The 23,351-nt window shown below is 41.9% G+C and overlaps 2 protein-coding genes across 2 annotated transcripts in view; one reads left to right on the top strand and one right to left on the bottom strand.

The window, feature by feature from the left end:
- Positions 1-7,466, top strand: part of TIMP4 (TIMP metallopeptidase inhibitor 4) — a 32,352-nt gene extending 24,886 nt beyond the window's left edge. The window contains 3 exon segments of the mRNA XM_071440059.1: positions 3,659-3,773; positions 4,423-4,547; positions 5,504-7,466. Of these exon segments, the coding sequence (XP_071296160.1) occupies positions 3,659-3,773; positions 4,423-4,547; positions 5,504-5,701 (438 nt within the window). The 3' untranslated portion in view covers positions 5,702-7,466.
- Positions 1-23,351, bottom strand: part of SYN2 (synapsin II) — a 203,980-nt gene that overhangs the window by 79,913 nt on the left and 100,716 nt on the right. Inside the window, exon 5 of the mRNA XM_071440058.1 lies at positions 11,410-11,499. Within this exon, the coding sequence (XP_071296159.1) occupies positions 11,410-11,499 (90 nt within the window). The remainder of the gene's footprint in view (positions 1-11,409; positions 11,500-23,351) is intronic.

Raw genomic sequence — 23,351 nt, 5'->3', positions numbered from 1 at the left:
TCTGTGCACCCAGTGTGGCACCAAAATAAACCCAGCAAGGCATGGGTGCCTGATAAACCCCACAGGAGTGACAGGGAGGGGTAACCTGTGACATCCAAGGAATGTAATGAGGTAAAATTAAACATGCTGAACAATTCATCTGCTGAGCTCAGAGCAATAGCTTGAGCACACCACGTCTCACCTCAGGTGACAGCATTTTAAAGAGTTTAACTCCACAGTGAGTGTGAAGGGTGAGGATATCCTCTGTTCACCATTCCAAATCTTCTCTCAAGTGCTGCTGCTGCTTTCTCCTGGTGCCCTGCAGTGCCACAAGCTGCAGGGTCCTTTGGATGGCCAATGGCCTTGAGCACAGGGCTCTGGGTGACCCAGAATTCACAGAATTCACAGAATGACCAGGTTGGAAGAGACCTTCAAGGTCATCGAGTCCAACCCAGCCCCAACACCTCAACCAAACCCTGGCACCCAGTGCCACATCCAGGCTTTGTTAAACACACCCAGGGATGGGGACTCCACCACCTCCCCGGGCAGCCATGCCAGAACTTTCCCACCTTTTCTGTAAAAGACTTTTCCCTGCTCTCCAGCCTGGATTTCCCTTGGTGCAGCTTGAGGCTGTGTGCTCTGGTTGTGTCAGTGCTGCTGGAGACAGAGCCCAGCCCCAGCTGAGCACAGGCCCCTTTCAGGAGCTGTGCAGAGTGATGAGGGCAGCCCTGGGTCTCCTTTTCTCCAGGCTGAGCACCCCCAGCTCCCTCAGGGCTTCCTCACTCACAGGGTTTGTGTTCCCAGCCCCTCTCCAGCCTCGTTGTCCCCTCTGGATGTGCTCAGAGTCCCAAGGTCCTTCCCAAGCTGAGGGGCCAGAGCTGGGCACAGCACTCCAGGTGTTCTGCATGCCCAGGGTGGGGACAGGCAGAGAATTTGCTTCATGTAACACAGCAGGGGAGAACAGACCCTCCAGTCGTCTCTTTTGAACTGTAAAATGCATCAAAAATTAGCACCAAAATTCACAAAAATTATCACCTCAGTGTGAGTTTTGGGGAGGGCTTTTAGACCACTCAGATATTCACACTTTCCTCATCAATTGTCCCCTCTTGGAGAGGGAACACAGAGCCCTTGGAGGTTTTATTTGACTGTAACATCAGCACAATGCTGCTGTCTCTCTGCTCTCTTGCTCTGTTGAGCTGTTCCATTAATGGGATGGCTTAAATTCTGTTTCTCTCATTTTAAATCCAGAGCATTAGGCTTAGCATTAAAATGTTGTTATTCTAGATGGAAATATTAGAGATAATTTGGATATTCATTTTCAGATATAAAAAAAAATAACAATGGGGCTTTCATTTTTTTAGCAATGGGTCAGCATGTCAAGAAGCCATAAATGTTTTCAATTACTGTTTTTTTCTTGCAATATTTACAGCATTATATTAGAGAGAGAAGATAATACGTGATATATACCCATTAATTTGTAATTTTATGAATATTTCTTCATAATACTTTTGTAACTGAATTGATCATCACACTCATTCTAAAATCTTCAAGCAAAGCCATGTGCTGGTGCTGGTTCCACCCCTCAGGAGGACAGGGACAGAGTCCACACAGACTTTAGGAGCAGGGGCACATCTCTCTATCCCCCAAATCCTCACCCTGTTTTCCTATTCCAATAAAGTCCCACCAGGACCACACATCCATGCAGAACCAAACCCAACCACCTTATCCCTCTGCAGAGAAATATCCATGCTTTTAGAGAAGGGAGAATTGAGAAGATTAAATATGATTTACTGAGTTAAACACAAGATTATAATCTTTAGAATTGCTGTAACAATTATATAGGTCAAAACCAGAGATAAGTCAGACAGTAATTAAAAAAAAAATCCGAAAAAGCAACCAAAAAAACCTGCAACAAAACACTAAACTCATTTAAATATTAACTAAATCTCCATTATGAATTGCTGTGGATATTTAGGGGGTTTGTAGCTAAATCAAGGTGTGTTGTCTGCAAAGTTGAGACCAAAGCTGAGATATCCATGGAAAATCTGTTCCCTACAAGGCCCTGAGGGTTTCTGAACGTGGAGAGAGCTCGAGGCAAAGCTGACCTGTACAGACACAGTTCCCTCTTCATTCTGCAGCTTTTCTGTGGCTCCCACTGCTGCTTTGGCCAGGGTGCCCGTTTGGTTTGTGTTTTGGTCTGTCTGGGCCTGTTTGTTTTATTCTCCAGAGCGTTTCAAATCCCAGCTCATCCTTTTGGATCGGCCGCGCGCTGACAACAGCGTTGGCTTCCTTCCCCCCTCCATAAATAAAGCTTCAGAAAAACCAACATATGACAGAGTATTTTCTAGTGGCCTGTGCTATTTCAGTCCCCTGGGAGGGCTTGAGGAACACAAACACATTTTCCAGGCACACCAGCTGCAACTGGGAGAGCTGTGAGCCCCTGCCATTGTCCCCAGCTGTCAACACGTGGCATGATGTCACCAGGGCTGGTGGTGGCACACGAGGTGATGACAGGCACCCAGCAGCACCTTGGACACTGCCCAGCTTGTTTGCATCTTTTAATGCCTCATTTCTGATCTCTTTTCGGGGTTGAAACTGCTGGTTAAGGGGCAGCCAGCCTGAAAAGGGTTTTGATCCCAAATCTCTCCATTATGGGGCTTGCAGGGTGGAAATTCTGAGGGGTGGGTGAAGTTTCCCAGCAGTTATTTGAGAAGGTCCCATGCAGCTGCATTTCCCTTCACAGAGAAAAGCAAGGCACAGCTTCCCAAAGAAATTTCTGGGAATGGCAGCTCTGAACCTCAGAGAAAGAAAAAACAGTTCTTATCTCATTTACTGCTCCTGTAGTTGTCTTAAAACAACTTTTTACTCCTGTCTTGTTTTAAAACAAGTAGAATGCATTGTGGAAGATTGTTTAACTGAAAAGAATTAAAAATTAAATTCTGGTGTGAGTGTTTAGATTCATTGAATTGAATCCAAGTGTGTATGTCAGGACTGTTGGCTGACAAAGTTCTAAACAATTGAGTGCTTGTTTAGATTCACTGTAATATAGTATAAAATAATATAGTATAAATTAATATAGTATAATAAAGTCATTATTTAACCTTCTGATAAGATCGAGTCCTCCTCATCTTTCTCCCCTCATCAGGGTTGCCCTGCATTGCTGATGGCCCCACTGGTGAGAGTTTGGGATATGGAGAATCACTCAGTTTTAGTGACCAAATATGAAAACACTGCTCAGGAAATGCTCAGCTCCTCAGCATGTTTGGTGTCCCAGGAGACCCCAACAACTCCAGTGACCAAAATTCCCCAGAGGAAGACACTGAGAAATATTTGCCTTTTGGTCAGGGTGAATGCTGTCTCTGCATTGCTCCTTGAATGGAATATGCCAGTAGAATAATAAACTGAAGAGAAACTTTTAACAATCCATGAAATACGCTGAAAAAGCACATTTTAAAAGCTATAATTTAAAAAATCAAGACCTACTTAGTTCCCTTCTAAAACTCTTGGATGAATTTCATTAAGTGTAGAGAAAAAGTCCAGTTCTTGGTGTTTTCTCACATTAATTCAGACTTTGGAGCCTTCTTTAAAGAGACTCACCCTGTATCTCTTCCAGCTCTTTTTTGCAACTGTTTTTTCATGCTTGTTTTCCACTGCTGACTCTGTTTCTGATCATTTTCAGATGTTTAAAGGATTTGAAAAGCTCAAGGATGTCCAGTATGTCTACACCCCCTTTGATTCATCACTCTGTGGAGTGAAACTAGAAGCCAACAACAAAAAACAGTATCTTCTAACAGGTAAAATGGGGCAAAATCAACGTTCCTGGGGATTCAGAAGTGGCTGCTTGGAGGGAATTTGCTAAAATATGCAAAGGAATGCATTTATGTACTAAATACAAACACAACAGGATGTAAAAATTGTGTTCAGCTCTAGTTTTAGTGTGACCTCACACATTTTCCACCCTTCCTGCAGCACTCTTAGAGCAGTTCCAAAGGAAGGGAAGCTCAATGATGATATAATCAGTAAACAGAAGGAATTTTGATTCAGTATTTGCCATTATTATTTGATTAAAACCAACAGTGCTGATTTTCCCAGGAATGCAAAGGTGCATAATGAGAAAACACCTGCCTGTGTGTCTGCAGGCCTGGGGTTCCAAGTAAATACAGATTTTTCCAGACACTCCTAAATCCAGTTTAACTTCATTTGCATCCAGCCCTTGCTGGCAGACTCTCAACATATTTAGGAAAAATATCCTTCTTTAATCTTTTACATCCATCCAGCGTGCAATTAGGAGAACATTCTCTCCGTTGTAATTAAATTAATTTAAAACATTTTAGAGGATGACTAATTTGGTGCAATTAGTTAAAAGCTCAAGGTGTTCTTACACTTCTAATATTTAGAGAACCCTTTTATTCCTTTGATTTTTTTGTGTTTTCCACGCTGCAGGCCAAATTTTAAGTGATGGCAAAGTGCTGATCCACTTGTGCAACTACATTGAGCCGTGGGATGATTTATCCTTGTCTCAGAAAAAGAGCCTGAACCAGAGGTACCAGATGGGCTGTGGCTGCAAGGTGAGTGCTGAGCAGACAAATGGAAATAAACGTGGTTTATTCACATTTTTGAGAATGAACCTCAGTTCAGAGCAAGCTGCAAGTCAGACAGTAATTTCAGAGCAGATAAATGTAAATAAATAATGGTTAATCATATTTTTGAGAATAAACCCCCATTCAGAGCAAGCTGCAAAGTGACTGCAGAGCAGATAAATGTAAATAAACACCATTTATTCACATTTTTGAGAATAAAAATGTGAATAAACCTCCCCTGTTCAGAGGAAGCTGCAAGGTGAGTGTAGAGCAGATAGGTGTAAATAAACACTGTTAATTCACATTTGTGAGAATAAAGCCCAGGTCAGAGGAAACTGCAAGGTGAGTGTAGAGCAGATAGATGTAAATAAACACTGTTAATTCACATTTTTGAGAATAAAGCCCTGTTCAGAGGAAGCTGCAGGGTGAGTGCAGAGCAGATAGATGTAAATAAACACCTTTTATTCACATTTTTGAGAATAAACCTCAGTCCAAGGGAGGCTGCAAGGTGAGTGCAGAACAGATAACTGTAAATAAGCCCCATTTATTCCCATTTTTGGAAATAAACCCCATTTCAGAGGAAGCTGCAAGGTAAGTGCAGAGCAGATAACTGCAAACAAGAGCTGTTAATTCCTGTTTGTGAGAATAAACCCCGGTTCAGAGGAAGCTGCATGGTGAGTGCAGAGCAGATAGATGTAACCAAGGCCCGTTTATTCACATTTTTGGGAAGAACCCCAGTCCAAGAGAGGCTGCAAGGTGAGTACAGAGCAGATAACTGCAAACAAGCGCTGTTAATTCCCATTTTTGGAAATAAACCCCAGTTCAGAGGAAGTTTCAAGCTGAGTGCAGAGCAGGTAGACGTAAACCAGCCCCGTTCATTCCCGTTTTTGGGAGCAGCCCCAGCCCGGGAGGCTGCGGGTGCTGAAGGCCGGCTGTCTCCCCAGATCACCACGTGCTACTCGGTGCCCTGCTCCATCACGGCGCCCAACGAGTGCCTGTGGACGGACTGGCTGCTGGAGCGGCGGCTGCAGGGCCACCAGGCGCGCCACTACGCCTGCATCCGCCGCAGCGATGGCACCTGCAGCTGGTACCGGGGCGGGCCACCCCCAGAGAAGGAGTTCATGGACATCAGCGAGCCCTGAGCGCCCAACGGTCCCTAAAGCACCGCCCTGGGAGGCTCCTTCCGTCCCGCCGGCCTAGAAACGAGCGCCGCGTCCCCAAAGGGCCCGTGGGGCCGGCACCGCTGCAGGACGAGGGACAAACCTCCTGCAGGCCCCTGCTCTGCTCTGTTATGCTTTGCACAGAGGGCTGGCAGCGTCCTCCAAGGCACAACAAATCCCCTTCTTGCCAATATGAATGTACGAGAATAAATTTTGCCAGAATTTTGCCAATACGAATGGTCAAGAACAAATTTTGCCAGAATTTTGTTGATTTTGCCAATACCAATGTTCAAGGACAAATTTTGCCAGAATTTTGCCAGAATTTTACCAATAAGAATGTTCAAGAACAAATGTTTCGAAAATTTTGCCAAAATTTTGCCGATACGAATGTTCAAGAACAAATTTTGCCAGAATTTTGTCGATTTTGCCAATACGAATGTTCAAGGACAAATTTTGCCAGAATTTTGCCAGAATTTTGCCAATAAGAATGTTCAAGAACAAATTTTTTGAAAATTTTGCCAAAATTTTGCCAACACGAATGTTCAAGAACAAATTTTGCCAGAATTTTGTCGATTTTGCCAATACGAATGTTCAAGGACAAATTTTTCCAGAATTTTGCCAGAATTTTGCCAATTTGAATGTTCAAGAACAAATTTTTCGAAAATTTTGCCAAAATTTTGCCAATATGAATGTTCAAGAACAAATTTTGCCAGAATTTTGTCGATTTTGCCAATATGAATGTTCAAGGACAAATTTTGCCAGAATTTTGCCAGAATTTTGCCAATTTGAATGTTTAAGAACAAATGTTTCGAAAATTTTGCCAAAATTTTGCCAATACGAATGTTCAAGAACAAATTTTGCCAGAATTTTGTCGATTTTGCCAATACGAATGTTCAAGGACAAATTTTGCCAGAATTTTGCCAGAATTTTGCCAGAATTTTGCCAATAAGAATGTTCAAGAACAAATGTTTCGAAAATTTTGCCAGAATTTTACCAATACGAATGTTCAAGAACAAATTCTGCCCGAATTTTGTCGATTTTGCCAATACGAATGTTCAAGGACAAATTTTTCCAGAATTTTTCCAGAATTTTGCCTATAAGAATGTCCAAGAACAAAAATTTTGCCAATATGAATGTTCGAGAACAAATTTTGCCAGAATTTTGCCAATATGAATGTTCAAGAACAAATTTTGCCAGAACTTTTTCCAATTTTGCCAATATGAATGTTTGAGAACAAATTTTGCCCGAATTTTGTCAATTTTGCCAATACGAATGTTCAAGGACAAATTTTTCCAGAATTTTGACATTTTTGCCAATATCAATGTATAAGAACAATTTTTGCCAGAATTTTCCCAGAATTTTGCCAATACGAATGTTCAAGAACAAATTTTGCCAGAATTTTGCCAGAATTTTGCCAGTTTTGCCAATATGAATATTCAAGAACAAATTTTCCCAGAATTTTGCCAATACAAATGTTCAAGAACAAATTTTGCCCACTGTTTTGATCACCTGCAGGTTAAGAGCTCCCCGTGTTTTATTCCAAATCTTTCTGATGAACTACGGAATGTTTTATAGAACTATTTTTTTTTTTTCTGTATGAAAGTCTTGGAAATGAAAGAATTATTGTACAGTGTATATGTAAAGTATTATAACAATGTGCTATTAAAAAAAAAAAAGATTCACAAATATTTCCTTATGTGTTGAATCGAGTTGAACACTTTCTGTGATTAAAACAATCTGTGCTCCACATTTTGTACTTTCCTTATGTCACAGCTCCCTTTATCCACAGAGTTGCAACTTCCATTGATAACTAAATTAAGAAACAGCCTTGATAATCAAAACCCCCTTCCCAAGTCAGCATTCCTATGGACTAACCACACCTTGCTGAAGGAAAAGCCAGATTTTTAATCCATGGGTTAAAGCATTAATCCATGGATTTCAGCATTCCATAGAACAAATTCCAAGCCCAAATGATGACAGGCTAAAAATGCTCAGAACTACAAAAACCATGTCCATCCTCAGGGCAGCTGCAGCCCTTACAACCTCCCTAAACACATGACCAGGACTTGTTCCCCAGAACTGTTCAAACTTCAGAAACTCACCTGAAAACACATGCAATAAATATTGCATAACTCACACTGCAATGATTTCTGGAAGCTCTCAGAGGTTTCACCCTGTTTAATAGGATTTCATTGGTTTTCATTCATCAACACCCACCATACCCTGTCAGTGAATTTGGCTACTTGTGAACTCAGACTAGAGAAAGGTTACAGCACATTTTGCCTGTAACTTTTTTAGTGTCATAACTTTCCTGGATTGATGACTGGAGTTAGTAACTAATCCTTCACACGTGTATTTAAGTTTATAAAAGTAACTCCATTCACAGTGGTGAAACTTAGGGAAGTGTAAATGCCAAAGTCCAGACTATTTGTGAGCCAGAAAAAAGGAGCAGAGGCCTCAGGAAGGATGGGAATCTCCAGTAGCTGCCTTTTCTGACAGATTTTACTATCTAAAGGATAGGAAGGATGGGAATCTCCAGTACTTGCCTTTTCTGACAGATTTTACTATCTAAAGGACAGGTTTGGAAATGCTCTTCTAAAATTGATTTACTTTTTTTGTGACAAAGTTTACACATTTCCAGTGAAATGCAAATGGTGCAAGGCCAACAGGAAAATGTGTCATCATTATCCTTTGAGGAATAAGTGTCCCTTAATACATGAAAGCCAATGTTTCACTTTTTATCTACTATAAATCAGTCTGGCTCTTTTAATTTACAGCCCTAAATTAAAACCATATCTGTGAGCTGCCAGATGTAAAACCCGGTTTGTTTTCTGCTTTAGACAAACCAAAAACTTCCTAGGCACTAACAATTTGGACCACAGACTTACATGAATGAAACAAAAAGGAATAAAAAGCCACATTTCTTCTGAAAAATAATTGATATTGCAGTGACAGTATTGGCAGAGCTATTTACTGACAGTGCTGTGCATTTATATTATTAATTTCCAGAAAGATTCAAAGCCAGGCCTTATTTCCTTGTGTCAGATCAAACCAATACCTAGAGAAGCCCACAGAGCTAAATAACCACAAAGGTTAAAATTCAGTGGTTAATATTCAATGATTAATATTCAGTGGTTAATATTAAGTGGTTAATATTCAATTGTTAATATTCAATGGTTAATATTCAGTGGTTAATATTCAGTGGTTAATATTCAATGATTAATATTCAGTGGTTAATATTCAGTACCAGTGCTGTGGCATTTGGCTCCAAATCCATTTTGATGGGATGGTGCCTTTTGGATAACAGCAAACAGATATTTTCTGCTTTTCAGTCCCCAGAGCTCTGGTCCTATTTCGGTTTTACAGTAATTGGACCTGAACCTCACCCAGCCCACATTGCCTCTCTGGGCACCTTGCACAAAGAAATGCTTTCTCTGATATTTATGGACAGACTGTGACACAAATTGGGTGCTACAATTAGTTTTTAAAAGTTTCCTACTTTTCCTGCTATAAAATGTCCCTCATGAGGTGTTTCACAATGAAGGTTTGTCCACTTTGATTTCTGGCTGAGCAGAAATCTGCCCAAACTCCCCGCAATGGATGGTACCAAGATTTGTTTTTTTCCCTCATATCAATAAATGTGGCAAGAAAAGCTTTACAAAACCCAGCTCAGAATGAGATTTTATTTTCCCTGAGGAAGACTCTCCAAAGCCTTGACTACAACGTGGCATTCTGAATATGTTATTTTAATATCAGGATTTTTACTGTAGTGGCATTGATACCTTATCAACAGCAGATTCTTTTTACAATGTTTTCTTTTGACTTCTAGAAACTGTGTTTGTGTTACATGAGAGGGTGGAGCAGAAACACAGCCTGGCACAGCATTTTAATTTAATTTGCAAAGGACTCACATGACTTTTGGTGAGAGTAGGGAAAAGAAGAGAGAAGGGAGTCTGTATAGGTGAACAGGGAGAAAAACCCCACCACCTGGAATATTGCTGGTGCTTCCTAAACGTTCCAGATAGGCTTTAATGAAATTGTTCAGCAATTATGTTGGAAAATCCGTGTGGTTTTTGCAGAGAACAGAGGAGGTGGGAATGCAGTGAAATAAAGAGAACTAATTACTGAGGGAAAGGCTGTAGGTATGACTCAGCCAGCAAGGAGTTCAAAAGCCTCACAGCGTTTTTGGTGATCAGTCTGGGATGAATGTTTCTGTTTCAAGAAGTGTTTCATTAAAGCAGCTCTGTTTTTACACAAAAGAATGGAATCTCTAATTGTTTATTTACCTTGCATTGCCTAAAGCCTCAGCACAAACTAGCAGAGGATGAAAGGAGCACCTCTGGCAGGCTCAGCTGACCCTCAATTCCCAGAGATTTGGGGCTTTTTCCCTCTCCTCACGTCCCCCCTGAGCTGGTTTGCACTGGAGGGGGGGACAGCTCCAGGTTCCCGTTGGAGAACAAAAAGGGAAGGAAAAAAAGCAGGAGGAACACCAAGAAAAATATTTAAAACTGTAATTGCCAAATTCTGCATCAACAAATGCCAGCTGTTGATAAAGTGATGAGAACCCAAAACAAAATAACACGATATGGTTTCAGTGCAGCATCAGAAGACTCTGACTCCCAGATCATCTTACAACCCACTCCAGAAATTCAAACAAAATGTTGTCTTGTACCACACTGCCTGATTATTTCCCAAGCCACAAAGTTCCAGATGCTTTCTTTGGGAGGAATAAAACCAAACAAATGAGTGTCATCACAGGCAGCTCTTGCAGCAGTTCTCAGTGGCAATGCAATACCCAAATGGATTCATTTTCTCTACATTTACATTCATTACCATAGAAATATGGAAAAAAAATTACTTGGCTGTGGAGAACAGCATTCAAAAGTTCAAAAAAAGAGAAATAACTTATAAGTTCTGACTTTAATGAGCAATGTAGAGGAATGAAGACAGGGAAAACCACTCACAGGGCTGCTACACTCAGAAAAATATGCCATATAAACTTATAAGTCTGAAACATTAGTTCTTGCCCCAAAATGAAATGTTCTTTGTTTCTGTGGACTGCAGTTCAACAAAGCACCCAAAATTCTGCTTTTTCCAATACAATTACAGCCAATCTTAAGTTTGAAGGATCCTTTAGGGGCTATTGTGCCCCACTCCCTGCTCCTCACTGCTGCCTAAAACTGAACCACAGCCTAAAACCATCAGCCAGGTGCTCCTGGGACTCTGTCAGCCTCATCTGTGTTATTTTCTGTCTGTGGAGCACTGGGAGTCAGTGTTAGCCCAGGCACCTGAAGCTCCCAAGTCACAACCAGCCTGATTTTGGCTGAGTTCAAAGCTCTGCAGTGCCCAGTGCATCCCCTCCAAGGACAGCACACACTGGGAGTGCACCAGAGAGGACAACACTGGGGGCAAAATCGACCCTGGAAGTGACTCCTGCACTTTCAGAGCCCTTCAGTGTCTTTTTAAGCATTTAATCTCTCTGAGATCTGCAGCTGGGCAGCTGAAAAGTGACCCCTGTGCCATGCGAGCACCCTCCAGTTCACCACCACAGTGATTTCACCCTGTCCCATGCCCCTCAAAGCTGCCAAAAATGCTTTGGAACATGCAGTAAATGGGAGAAGGGGATTGTGCCCCCCAGGCCCTGTTTGAGAGGCACAGGGAGCAGGTTTAGCCCTGCTGCTTGCACCTACCATCTCCTTGTGGTTTGGGTAGAACGTCTGCTCGATCAGAGGGAACTTCTCTGGGCCCAAAGATTTGTAGACAGACACCAGCTGGGCAAACTGCAAAACAAAGCAGAGCAAAACAAAGCTCAGGAGAGGAACCACACTGTGCTCACAAGAGCTCCTACTCAGGACATTTTGCTTCTTGTCTTGGGTGTGGAACTCAGCAGATCCATGGTCCCTCCTCCTCCTCCTCACACAGCCCTTTAATCCACCCGAGCTGTGACTTCATCTACAGACCAACACAGAAAAACACCTTGAAAAGCTGAACCCTCACAGGTACAGGAGATGAAAGGCATGGGAATACTGGATTCCAGGTATCTCATTGTCTGTATGTTTGAAGATGATTCTGCGATGATAAAATCATTATAATTTTGCCTTTTCTGTCCTCTTAAACCTAAAGCCCAGGCATATTTACCTCTTAAATCTTTACCTTTTCTGTCCTCTTAAAGCTCAGGCATATTTACCTCCTAAATCTTTACCTTTTCTGTCCTCTTAAAGCCCAAGCATATTTACCATCCCTATAGTGGCTGGCACCTCCCTGACATTGATTTGGCAGTGCTGGCAAAGAGATAAAAGTGACCATGCCAGGCTGCCAGGGCAGTGAGGAACCAAGTGGAGAAATTTCATCTCTGCAGCCATGAGCCATTCCCACATGGCCATCCTTGGATGGGGCTGATTTTAACTGCTCCCAGTTATGCCAACCCTATTCATGTTCTCTATGGAATATTCTGATATAAAACAAGGCCATCCTTGGATGGGGATGATTTAAATTGCTCCCTGTTATGCCAACCCTCTTCATGTTCTCTATGGAATATTCTGATATAAAACACGGCCATCCTCAGATGGGGATGATTTAAACTGCACCTTCTTATTCCAATCCTATTCATGTTTTTTTTACAGAATATTCTGATATAGAAGCATGTGTTATATCAGGATATTCTTGTCCCACCACCAAAGATGAGGATGATTTCAACTGTTCCATGTTCTGTCATTCCTATTCATGTTTCCTCTAGAATATTTTGCTATAACACATGACCATTCTTGCCCCACCATCAAAGATGGGGATGATTTAAACAGCTCCCTGTTATGCCAATCCTATTAATATTTTTTATAGAATATTCTGATATAACACATGGCCATTCTTGCCCCACCATCAAAGATGGGGTGATTTAAACTCCTCCCTTCCTATTAATGTTTTTAATAGAATATTCTGATATAAATCCAGGTGTTATATCAGAATATTCTTGCACCACCATAAAAGATGGGGCTGATTTAAATTGCTCTCTGTTTTGCCCTTCCTATTTATGTTTTTTATAGAATATTCTGATATAAAACCACATGTTATATCAGAGTATTCTTACTCCATCACCAAAGATGGGGGTGATTTAAACTGCTCCTTATTACGCCATTCCTATTCGTGGTTTTTATAGAATATTCTGATATAACATGTTGCTATCCTTGCCCCACCACCAAAGATGAGGATAATTTAAACTGCTCCCTCTTATGCCTTTCCTATTTATGTTTTCTATAGAATATTCTGATATAGAACCATGTGTTGTATCAGAACATTCTTGTCTCACCACCAAAGATGAGGATGATTTAAATTGCTCCCCGTTATGCCACTCCTATTCATGTTCTCTATGGAATATTCTGATATAACACAAGGCCATCCTTGGATGGGGATGATTTAAACTGCTCCCTCTTATTCCAATTCTATTCATGTTTTTTTACAGAATATTCTGATACAGAACCATGTGTTATATCAGAATATTCTTGTCCCACCACCAAAGATGAGGATAATTTAAACTGTTCCATGTTCTGTCATTCCTATTCATGTTTTCTATAGAATATTCTGCTATAACACATGGCCATTCTTGCCCCACCACCAAAGATGGGGATGATTTAAACTCCTCCCTTTTTTATAGAATATTCTGATATAAAACCACATGTTATATCAGAATATTCTTACTCCATCACCAAAGATGGGGGTGATTTAAACTGCTCCTTATTACGCCATTCCTATTCATGGTTTTTATAGAATATTCTGATATAACATGTTGCTATCCTTGCCCCACCACCAAAGATGGGGTGATTTAAATTGTTCCCTGTTATGCCATTCCTATTCATGTTCCCTATGGAATATTCTGATATAACACAAGGCCATCCTTGGATGGGGCTGATTTAAACTGCTCCCAGTTATGCCATTCCTGTTCATGTTTTCTATAAAATATTCTGATATAACATTCATTTAAAGCTCCCATGGCACATCCTGCCTACCTGTACACTGGACTGCAGCAGCTTCACAAAGAACATTTACAAGTGAACCAAGAGAACTCTTTATTGAATACAGCTGGCTTTGGGGCTGTTCTCTGTCTCTGCTGAGCAGATCCCTCTCCCCTGGTACATTTGGGAGAGGAAATCCCCTCCAGGGATGTGTTCAGCTGCCCCTGTGCCAGCATGGGACACCAGCAACTCAGCACAACACTGAATAGTGGGATTTGCTGCTTGCAAACAGCACAAAAAGCACAGAGCAATACAACTCTGTCCATAGTGCAGATAAAACACCTACTCTGAGGAGAGGCTCAGGGGGCAGGCAGAGCAAAAAAATGTTTAAAAAGGGGAAAAAAAAACCATGAAAGCTTTGCTTGCATTTCCAGCTGGCGGAGAGGATTTGTTTAATTTAGTGGTGTTTACTTAGGTTTGGTAAAATACATCTTTAAATTTGGAAGGCCAGTGGAAAATACCTTAATGATGAGCAGTCCTCACCAAAAGCCTAAGGAATTGTAGTTGGGTTGTGGGCTAGCAAGCCAGGCCTCAAGGAAAGGAAATATTCTCACAGCTACCAAAACAAGGTGGTTTGTGAAGAGGATTCCTGACAACTTACTCAATATTTCAGTTCTGATGCAAGAGCCAAATGCCAAATTCCACAAGAAAACACTGACCATTAAGCACATGATTTTTGCCAAGCAATTGTTAGGTTAAAATAAATCTATTTACCTATCATGAAGTAAAAACCTCCAAAGAAAAGTAAAATCATATGACTGTTTCCTGTGATTCTTTCCCTGCTTTCTTTTCCATTTTCACTGGAAGGGAGAGGAAGACACTGAGAAAATGACATTTTTTGTAGGGATTGTGGCATTCATGCAAGAGGTAAGAAAGCTGTAACTGAGATTAATTGCTAGCAAATGCCTGTTTACTTAAAATAATATACTATCAACCACAGATAACAGACATGTATCACTCCAAGTGTGCTCTAATCCAGTAATTCTCCAGTAATCTAATTCAGCTTGGAAACAGCAGGTAGGAAAAGCAGGATTGAATTTTTGAGGCAAAAGAGAGAAATCAAACTGCCACAGCTGGGGGATGATTTGTCCTTTCCCCTGCTGAGATGCTGCTTCACCTCCATGTCTACAAATCTGGGAATCTCCTGTCAGTCATTTCCCCCCCAAAATGCAACCTGATAAATTCAGCCCCAATTCACACCAAATTTCAGCATTCTAATTGTACATCCAGAAATTGCCATAAATTTATTTTTTATTTTCTGTTTTATTTTCCCTGATTGCGGCTGGGCTATTTATAAAGAAGAATTTCATTTAGGTTTTAATGACCTTTTATCAATTTTTAAGTGGGATTTGGACTATATATTTTTATATTTTCCTTTTCAGCAGCTGAACACCAGTCCTGGGCAGGAGCATCATCTTTTTAGATGATAAATTACTGATTTATCTAATCCAATGTCAAATGTTTACAGACATGGGATGTTTGGGAAATAATAGAAAATATGAACAGAGCCACTGAAGTATTTTACATGGATATCAAAACCCAAAATCATCTAAAAACCCCTCAACTCCTGGAGCTCAGTATTTCAGCAGAAGTCATTTTTACATCTTAGGAAAAAAAGAAGAAAGTGGAAAAAAGTTCTCGGTTTAGCAAGCTGAATTTACTTCCCATTTTCCAATTTTGCATTTTACTTTCAGTCAGAAAGGGATGTCCTCAGGTACATGTGCTTACAGTTTGCAGATTATTCTTTTAAAAGGAAAATGGTTGGGTTTTGTAGCATTTGTTGTAATGTCAGCTCTTTTCTAGTCAGGATAGAATCCTTCCACAGCCAGGATTGTTCCTTTAGAACAGAACAGGACAGTGACAGCTGTGCTTTTTCTCCTCTCCAACAAGGTGTGACACAGAGAAGAAATATTCATTAAAAAAGTCATTTATTCCCTTTGATTTGTATCAAATCTTTCTGGGGTTTCACCACCCCAAGAGTGGAACTCTAAATTTGACTGCACAGATCGTGCTGTAACCAAGAAAGAGTCACCAAAAATCCCTTTTCTGTCTTCATATAGAGTCAGATGATTCCTTTGCTTAAGTTAACTCCTTAAGAGGAGTTAAATTGTGCTTAATTACATCTCTGCCACCTCTGAGGGGCTGGGGTTTGTTCCTGGGCAAACCACACCGACTTCTCCCTCAAAGATAATCAGATCTGATATTTAAAATTACAATTCCTAGAGATTTGAATTTTTGAAGCAAAAGAGAGAAATCAAACTGCCATAGCTGGGGGATGATTTGTCCTTTCCCCTCCTGAGATGCTGCTTCACCTCCATGTCTACAAATCTGGGAATCTCCTGTCAGTCATTTCCCCCCCAAAATGCAACCTGATAAATTCAGCCCCAGTTCACACCAAATTTCAGCATTCTAATTAGAGGTGCTGCCTCTAATTCCAGAAAGCTGCCAATCCCTCTGGCCAGGCTGCAGGATTTGTGGCATTGCCCTTTCCAGTGGGGAATTTCCTGGGGTGTAGGAATTTAGTAGGATTTTAACTGCAGGAATGGCATCTCCCTCTCCTGTTCCCTGTGTGAAATACCAAGCTGTGTTATATGTCAGGTACATACAGGCAATCTGTTATTGTTATTTGCATGGAAACCAACCATGGGACAGTTATAAAGATGAATTCTAACCATAACTGAGGAAAGTAAAGCATGGAAAAAGGCCTTTGAACCTATCTTTTGTTCACAATTAGCCTTTAGAAGTCTTAAGTTGATTTAGGAGCATTTGAATTAAAGCCTTAAGGATGTTACTGTTTGACATGAACTTTGTTCTTGTAGCTAAGCCTTAAAGTGTGGGAACTCAGCACATCGTTCCCGATGTCCAGAGATGCCAGGAGAACCCTTGGGGGTCTCGAAAATCCTGGAATGTTGCCAAGAGTGTTTGGTGGCTTGATTTTGATCCATCCACAGAAGTGACAGCAGTTTGAGGACATGAGAATCACTTTAGAGTGAAGGGTGTAAAAGGGACACATTCATAGGGTGAAATATAAACTTTAAGGTTTTTGGTACAGGGGGGTTATGGAGACAAGATGGAGGGATCGGGGCGTGTCTCGTCCTTCTTCTTTCTTCTTCTTGTCCTCCATCTCCTGTGGTGATGTTGGCACTTGGGGATTGGTTCATGGTGAAGGTGCACTTGCTAACATGGGTGAAAGGTATTGGAAAATAAAGGTAAATATCATGTACGTAGATTTTAGTATAAAAAGACAGGACCGCCCCGTGGGTGGTCAGAGTGCCCTTGGCTGCCTTGCAGGTCAGACCTCTGCTGGGCAGACAGAAAATTCTGTAGATAAGAAACAATAAACAATCTGAAGATGGAAAAGCTGAAGAGTCCAGACTCGTCCTTTGAAACGTGGGGCACCCAAGAACCACCCTGCCCGTGTCGGGGCACAGACAGACAGACGGACCAGACATTAAAGAGTTCTGCAATATTCACCTTTTGACATAAAATTTTAGAATATTGCTTGTAGTAAGGATCTTTGAAACTATAGCTTTAGAATATATACAGAGGAAGCATGCTTATCTCAGGCCTTACCAAAACAGTGAAAAGCAGCTTGAGAAAAGAAGATGAACATCAACTCAAGGATTAATAGTTTTGCCCAAGGGAAGCTGGACATCAGGGTCATGAGATTTATAGTCCTTGCAATTAAAAGTTGGACCCACATCTGGAGAGCTGGACCTCACCAGATGGGATACTTCTTCCTTCTTTCAGAAACCGGACCACCACCACCTAGAATACACATTTTCTGGGATACATCCTGAGAAAAACTAAATCACAATAGTGTATAGAATTGTGACATAAAAATTGGGAATAGAAACTGCTGATGAGTATAAATTGGAATAGAAACTGCTGAGAAAGCTGATGAGTATCCCTATAAATACCTGTAAGCCTCAACTGTTGGTGTGCAGTGGGAGGGAAAACTTCCCCCACTGTACCCAGCACTGTAATGCTCATACTTTACCAGATTAATTAATAAATTGATTGCTGCTGGAATATTGGCCTAGTCAAGCTTCTCATTTATAACAGCTGCTCAGGCAGGAGCCCTGGGCTCTGGGTTTTACTGAGCCTGTTCTGTCAGAGATTTCCCCTTTTTGAGGGTTCAGTTCCTGCCCTCTCTGTAAGCTGAGAACTCCAGGTGCCCGTCTGGTGCTTCATGGGAGCTGAAACAATACCCAGGTGCTCTGGGCAGTCTGTTACACCCACCCAGAGGAGCTGGCACTCTCTAGGAGCTGAGAAATGGGAAAACTTGGATAGGTGAACATTTCTTCAACCTGGTTCATAAAAAAATCCACTTTCAGCTGAGATTTAACTCATCTGTGGATGCTCTAAGGGGTGGGTTCGTCTTAAGAGTGAAGAAATTCCATGAAATAAAACAAAATTCCACTTTTCCTCTGTATGTCCAGCTATAAACTTGCCTCCTTCCAAATGCATTAATGAGGATCCAAATTTGTGACTGGAATTCCTGAAGTTCTCCAGTTTTCTGGTGTGATCTCAGTGTTCACAGGGATGGAGGCCTCTGCCATGGGATTTTCCCTTTCCATGCACAAAGGGAAGGTCCCTTTGCCCCCCAGTGACCTGCACAGGGCCCCTGCAGGGTCTGCAGGCCTGGAAAGCTGAAAGATGAGCTGGTTTGCATTATGGGCTGCTTATATTACAATTTTAGGGATTTAACAAAGAAAATGACACAAAAAACTAAAAAAAACCCAAAAAACAAAAAACAAAAAAACCCCACCCAAAAACAAAACAAAGAAATTTATTTCTTCATCTCTTCAGATGGCACCAGGAAAAATGACCTGAAGTCCATTTTCAGGCTGAAAATTCCCTTTTTAGACCGAAATATCCATTTTCAGGCTGAGGCTCAGAAATGTGCCTGGTCAGTCCATAAAGGTTGGCTTATCTTGTGAGAGTGAGAGATGTTCAAAATCAGGAAGCACAAAGTGGGGTCCATGGAGGCCAACAAACTGAGACAAAACATCTGAGAGCCTTCAGAGTGAGGAGGAATAGAGCAGCTCTGTGGAAAGGGCTGGGAGAAGACATTTGACACCTGTGGGAGTCAATCAGCTTTGGCCACGATTTTTCACTATATCTGCACTTTAAACACAGTGTCTGTACTGTATTTTAATATTAAATTACTGTCTTTTTGATATTATTATTATTATTATTATTATTATTATTATTATTATTATTATTATTATTATTATTATTATTACCTGGCAAGCATCTGTGTTACCTTTCTGTGCCCTCCATGTGCTCCTTTGTTGAGATTGGTGAAAATTTCCTCCCTTACACTTGAGCAACCCCTGAATGCCTTTCCTGGGGGCTGAGTTCACACAGGTTTGATTCCTCACAGGAGAATGGAGGGGAGCAGACCCTGCCTGCAGCTGACACCCTCCTCTGCCAGCAGGAGCTGACACCCAGCTCTGCACATTGTGCTTCAAGGCTTACAAGCAAATATTGAATTCAAAATAAGCAAATATTGTTTTCACCAAAAGTATGTGCACTTACAGCAATCAAATAGAACCACTGTCAATACGCTTTTGCTTTGTGTAATTAGTCAAAAAATTATAAAATAAGTTGTAACGTTAAGTTCTTAGTCTACTGCCTAAAATGTGAGCTAATAGCATCTCCCCCTCATCATAACCATGTCATGAAACTAATGCTAAAAAACAAAACAACTCAAAACTCACTTGTAATTTGTACACAGCCCCCAACCAACAACACCCACAGCCCACCCAGGCCTTGACACTGCCACTGGAGGGTGAAACAGCTCCTACAAATCAGTTTGGGCACATGAGCAGAGTGCAGGGGAGATGGGAACGGGAACAGAACTCGGTGCTCCTCCAGTGGTTTCATCAGTGATGAAGAGAGAGAGATGGGGATCTGGTGTTATGGTCGAAAAATCCCAATTTATTGTGCAGTACAACTGCTTATATACTTATTCTGGGAAGACTAGAAATGTTTTACTGCAGGGGTTGGGTTAATCATCACAGAAACAAACTCATGCATTTTAAACATCTCTTGCTTGCAGAAGTCTGATGTAATTTTGTTTTTCCTGGTAAACCTCTCTTGTGGTGGTGATTGAAAGTTCCCAGGATGGGGTGAGAGATGGAAATCTTCTATGTTTCAGAAGGCTGATATATATTATATATTATATATTATATATTATATATTATATATTATATATTATATATTATATATTATATATTATATATAATATCATATACTAAAACTATACTAAAAAAAGAAAAAAGAAACATCAGAAAGTTTAAAAATAAAAAACCTGTGACAAACTCAGACACAGCTGGCTGTGATTGGTCACCAAGTAAAACCAATTTACATGAGACCAATCAAAGATGCACCTGTTGGTGAACCATGTCTAGACTACATTCTACAGCCATCAAATAATTATTATTCACATTTATTTTCTGAGGCTTCTCAGCTTCTCAGGAGAAAAATCCTAGCAAAAGGATTTTTCAGAAAATATGTCAGTGATACCCTCTGACTGAATCTTCTTGCAATCTTGATTTAATCCTCAGAGCTCTGTTTGCTCTTGCCAAGGCACCCTGTTCCCAAACCTCTTGGGCTAACAAGGTCCAAAGTCCATCATGGGTTTTGTGTCCCAATATCCCAGTGGTTTTCCAGCAGGACCCAAAGCCAAAGGCAGCGCGGTGGGACTGGGAATGCCAGGACCATTTCCATGGCCCTGCATGAGTTTTGTGCCACAGGGGAGCTGCTCCTGAGGCTTTGCAGGGCTCTCATCTCCCAGCTGAGATCTGGCCCTGGTGCATTTTCCCCTCAATCCCTGCCCAGCATCAGCAGCGTCTCCCCCTTGCCTTTGGCTGCAGCTGATATTTCCTCCCCTCCTTCCCTTCCTGCTCCCTCCTCACCCTCTGGGTTCTCGCAGCACCTCCTGAGATGGAGCTGCTCAGCCCCTGGGGCTGTGCTGGCCCTTCCCACAGGGATTTGGGCTCTCTGCTCCAGCTATCTGGAATTTCCAAGGGCATTTTCTGGGCTCCAGCTCTTCCCCTGCAGCATGAGAACTGCAATCCGAGAGGCACAGCTCTCCCACTAATCACCATGTAATTAACTGCTGGAATATTTTCACATTAGAATTACAGCTGATGAAATGCAAACCATTAAGAGCTTCTACAGGAAGCAAAAAAAAAAAAAGTCTTAAATAAAAACCTCATGCCCTTGGAAGAGCTGCATGAACTGGCTTACAAATTAGCAGAGTGCATCCATGGGGGAAAAAAAAAAAAAGTTTTCTACAACAGTTGGAAAAACAGGATTAAAAAAATCCCAAAGAACCAGAAAATGGTCACAGTCAGAGACATGAAAACATCTCCTGGCCTGCAGGGTTGGGCAAGAAGGCATCTGGCAAGGAGAGACACTTTGGCTGGTGGAAGAGGCACTGACAAAATGTGTAAACAGTGAGGAAGGCGAGATTTAAGGAAGACATGTGGATTAAAATGAAGGAAAACAGCCTATGAGCATACCAGGGTACAGCACAGATCAAGACATGCCTGGTATACAAGAATGAGCTAAAGGTAATCCCATGAGGCCTAGATCCAGAGGCCTTCTGGAGCATTCATTTATTTGGAATGAAAATTTAGAGAAGGAAAAAGTTTGTAGAAGAGAGAGGCTCTGGGGACTCCTTCCTGGGTGCTCTTCCAGCAGTGAGAAAATGCTGAATAAAAAACTACTTCATTCCACTGTTATGGGAACAGGGAGTTCAGTGTTCTGACCAGGGAAACATTTGGGCTGTTGTTTGTTTTGATGGCCTGGTGCTTGAGCACTTTTCAGAAGGGTTTGGGGCTCATGGTGACAGAAGGAGATTTTCTTCTTTGTGGGGCTTTTTACGGATGAGGTCCAGTTCAAATAGGAGGTTTCCATAAAAATACTGAGTTCAGTGGCACTTGTAGAGGAAAGAATCAGTGGTGGGTTTGAGGGTGGATTTCCAGGGTGGAGATTTCCAAGGTGGATTTCCATGTTGAAATTCAATGGTGGATTTCCAGGGTGGAAATTTCCATGGTGGATTTTCAGGGTGGGTTTCCAGGGTGGGTTTCCAGGCTGGATTTCCATGGTGGATATCCAGGGTAGAGATTTCCAGGGTGGAGATTTCCAGGTTGGATTTCCAGGGTGCATTTCCATGGTGGTTTTCCATGGTGGAGATTTCCAGAGTGGAAATTTCCATGGTGGATTTTCAGCATGTGTTTCCAGGGTGGGTTTCCATGGTGGAGTTCCAGGGTGGATTTCCAGGGTGGAGATTTCCGTGTTGGAATTCCATAGTGGATTTCCATGGTGGATTTCCATGGTGGGTTTCCCTGGTGATTTTCCAGTGTGGATTTCTGTGGTGGGTTTCCAGGGTGGGGATTCCAGGGTGGAGATTTCCATGTTGGAATTCCAGGGTGGAGATTTCCCTGGTGGGTTCCAGGGTGGGGATTCCAGGGTGGAGATTTCCATGTTGGAATTCCAGGGTGGAGATTTCCCTGGTGGGTTCCAGGGTGGGTTTCCAGGGTGGAGATTTCCAGGTTGGATTTCCTGGGTGCATTTTCATGGTGGTTTTCCATGGAGGAGATTTCCAGGGTGGAAATTTCCATGGTGGATTTCCAGGGTGGAGATTTTCATGCTGGGTTTCCTGGTAGATTACCAGGATGGAGATTTCCATGTTGGAATTCCATAGTGGATTTGCATGGTGGGTTTCCATGGCGGTTTTCCAGGGTGGATTTCCAGTGTGGATTTCTGTGGTGTGTTTCCAGTGTGGAGATTTCCAGGGTGGGTTTCCAGGGTGAGTTTCCTTGGTGGAGATTTCCATGCTGGGTTTCCATGGTAGATTTCCAGAGTGGATTTCCAGGGTGGATTTCCATGGTGGATTTCAAGGATGAGTTTCCAAGGTGGGTTTCCATGTTGGAATTCCATAGTGGGTTTCCAGGGTGGAGAGTTCCATGGTGGGTTTCTAGTGTGGATTTCCAGGGTGGGTTTCCATGGTGAATTTCCAGGATGAAGATTTCCAGGGTGGAGATTTCCATGTTAGAATTCCATAGTGGATTTCCCTGGTGGATTTCCCTGGTGGAGATTTCTGGGGTGGAGATTTCCATGTTGGGTTTCCATGGTGGATATCCAGGGTAGAGATTTCCAGGATGGAGATTTCCAGGATGGAGATTTCCATGTTAGAATTCCATAGTGGATTTGCATGGTGGATTTCCCTGGTGGGTTTCAAGTGTGGATTTCCCTGGTGGAGATTTCTGGGGTGGAGATTTCCACATTGGGTTTCCATGGTGGATATCCAGGGTGGAGATTTCTAGGGTGGAGATTTCCAGGATGGAGATTTCTAGGGCGGAGATCTCCAGGATGGAATTCCATGGCAGGTTTCCGGGGTGGATTTCAAGGGTGGGTTTCCAAGGTGGGTTTCCATGTTGGAATTCCATAGTGGGTTTCCATGTAGGAGATTTCCACAGTGGATTTCCAGGGTGGAGATTTCCATGTTGGGTTTCCATGGTGGATATCCAGGGTGGAGATTTCCAGGATGGAGATTTCTAGGGTGGAGATTTCCAGGATGGAATTCCATGGCAGGTTTCCAGGGTGGG

This window comes from Agelaius tricolor, unplaced genomic scaffold (assembly GCF_023055355.1).
Source record: "Agelaius tricolor isolate 1412-34295 unplaced genomic scaffold, bAgeTri1.0.p SCAF_14, whole genome shotgun sequence".
Classification (NCBI taxonomy): Eukaryota; Metazoa; Chordata; class Aves; order Passeriformes; family Icteridae; genus Agelaius; species Agelaius tricolor.
This window is presented reverse-complemented; position numbering and strand designations above follow the sequence as displayed.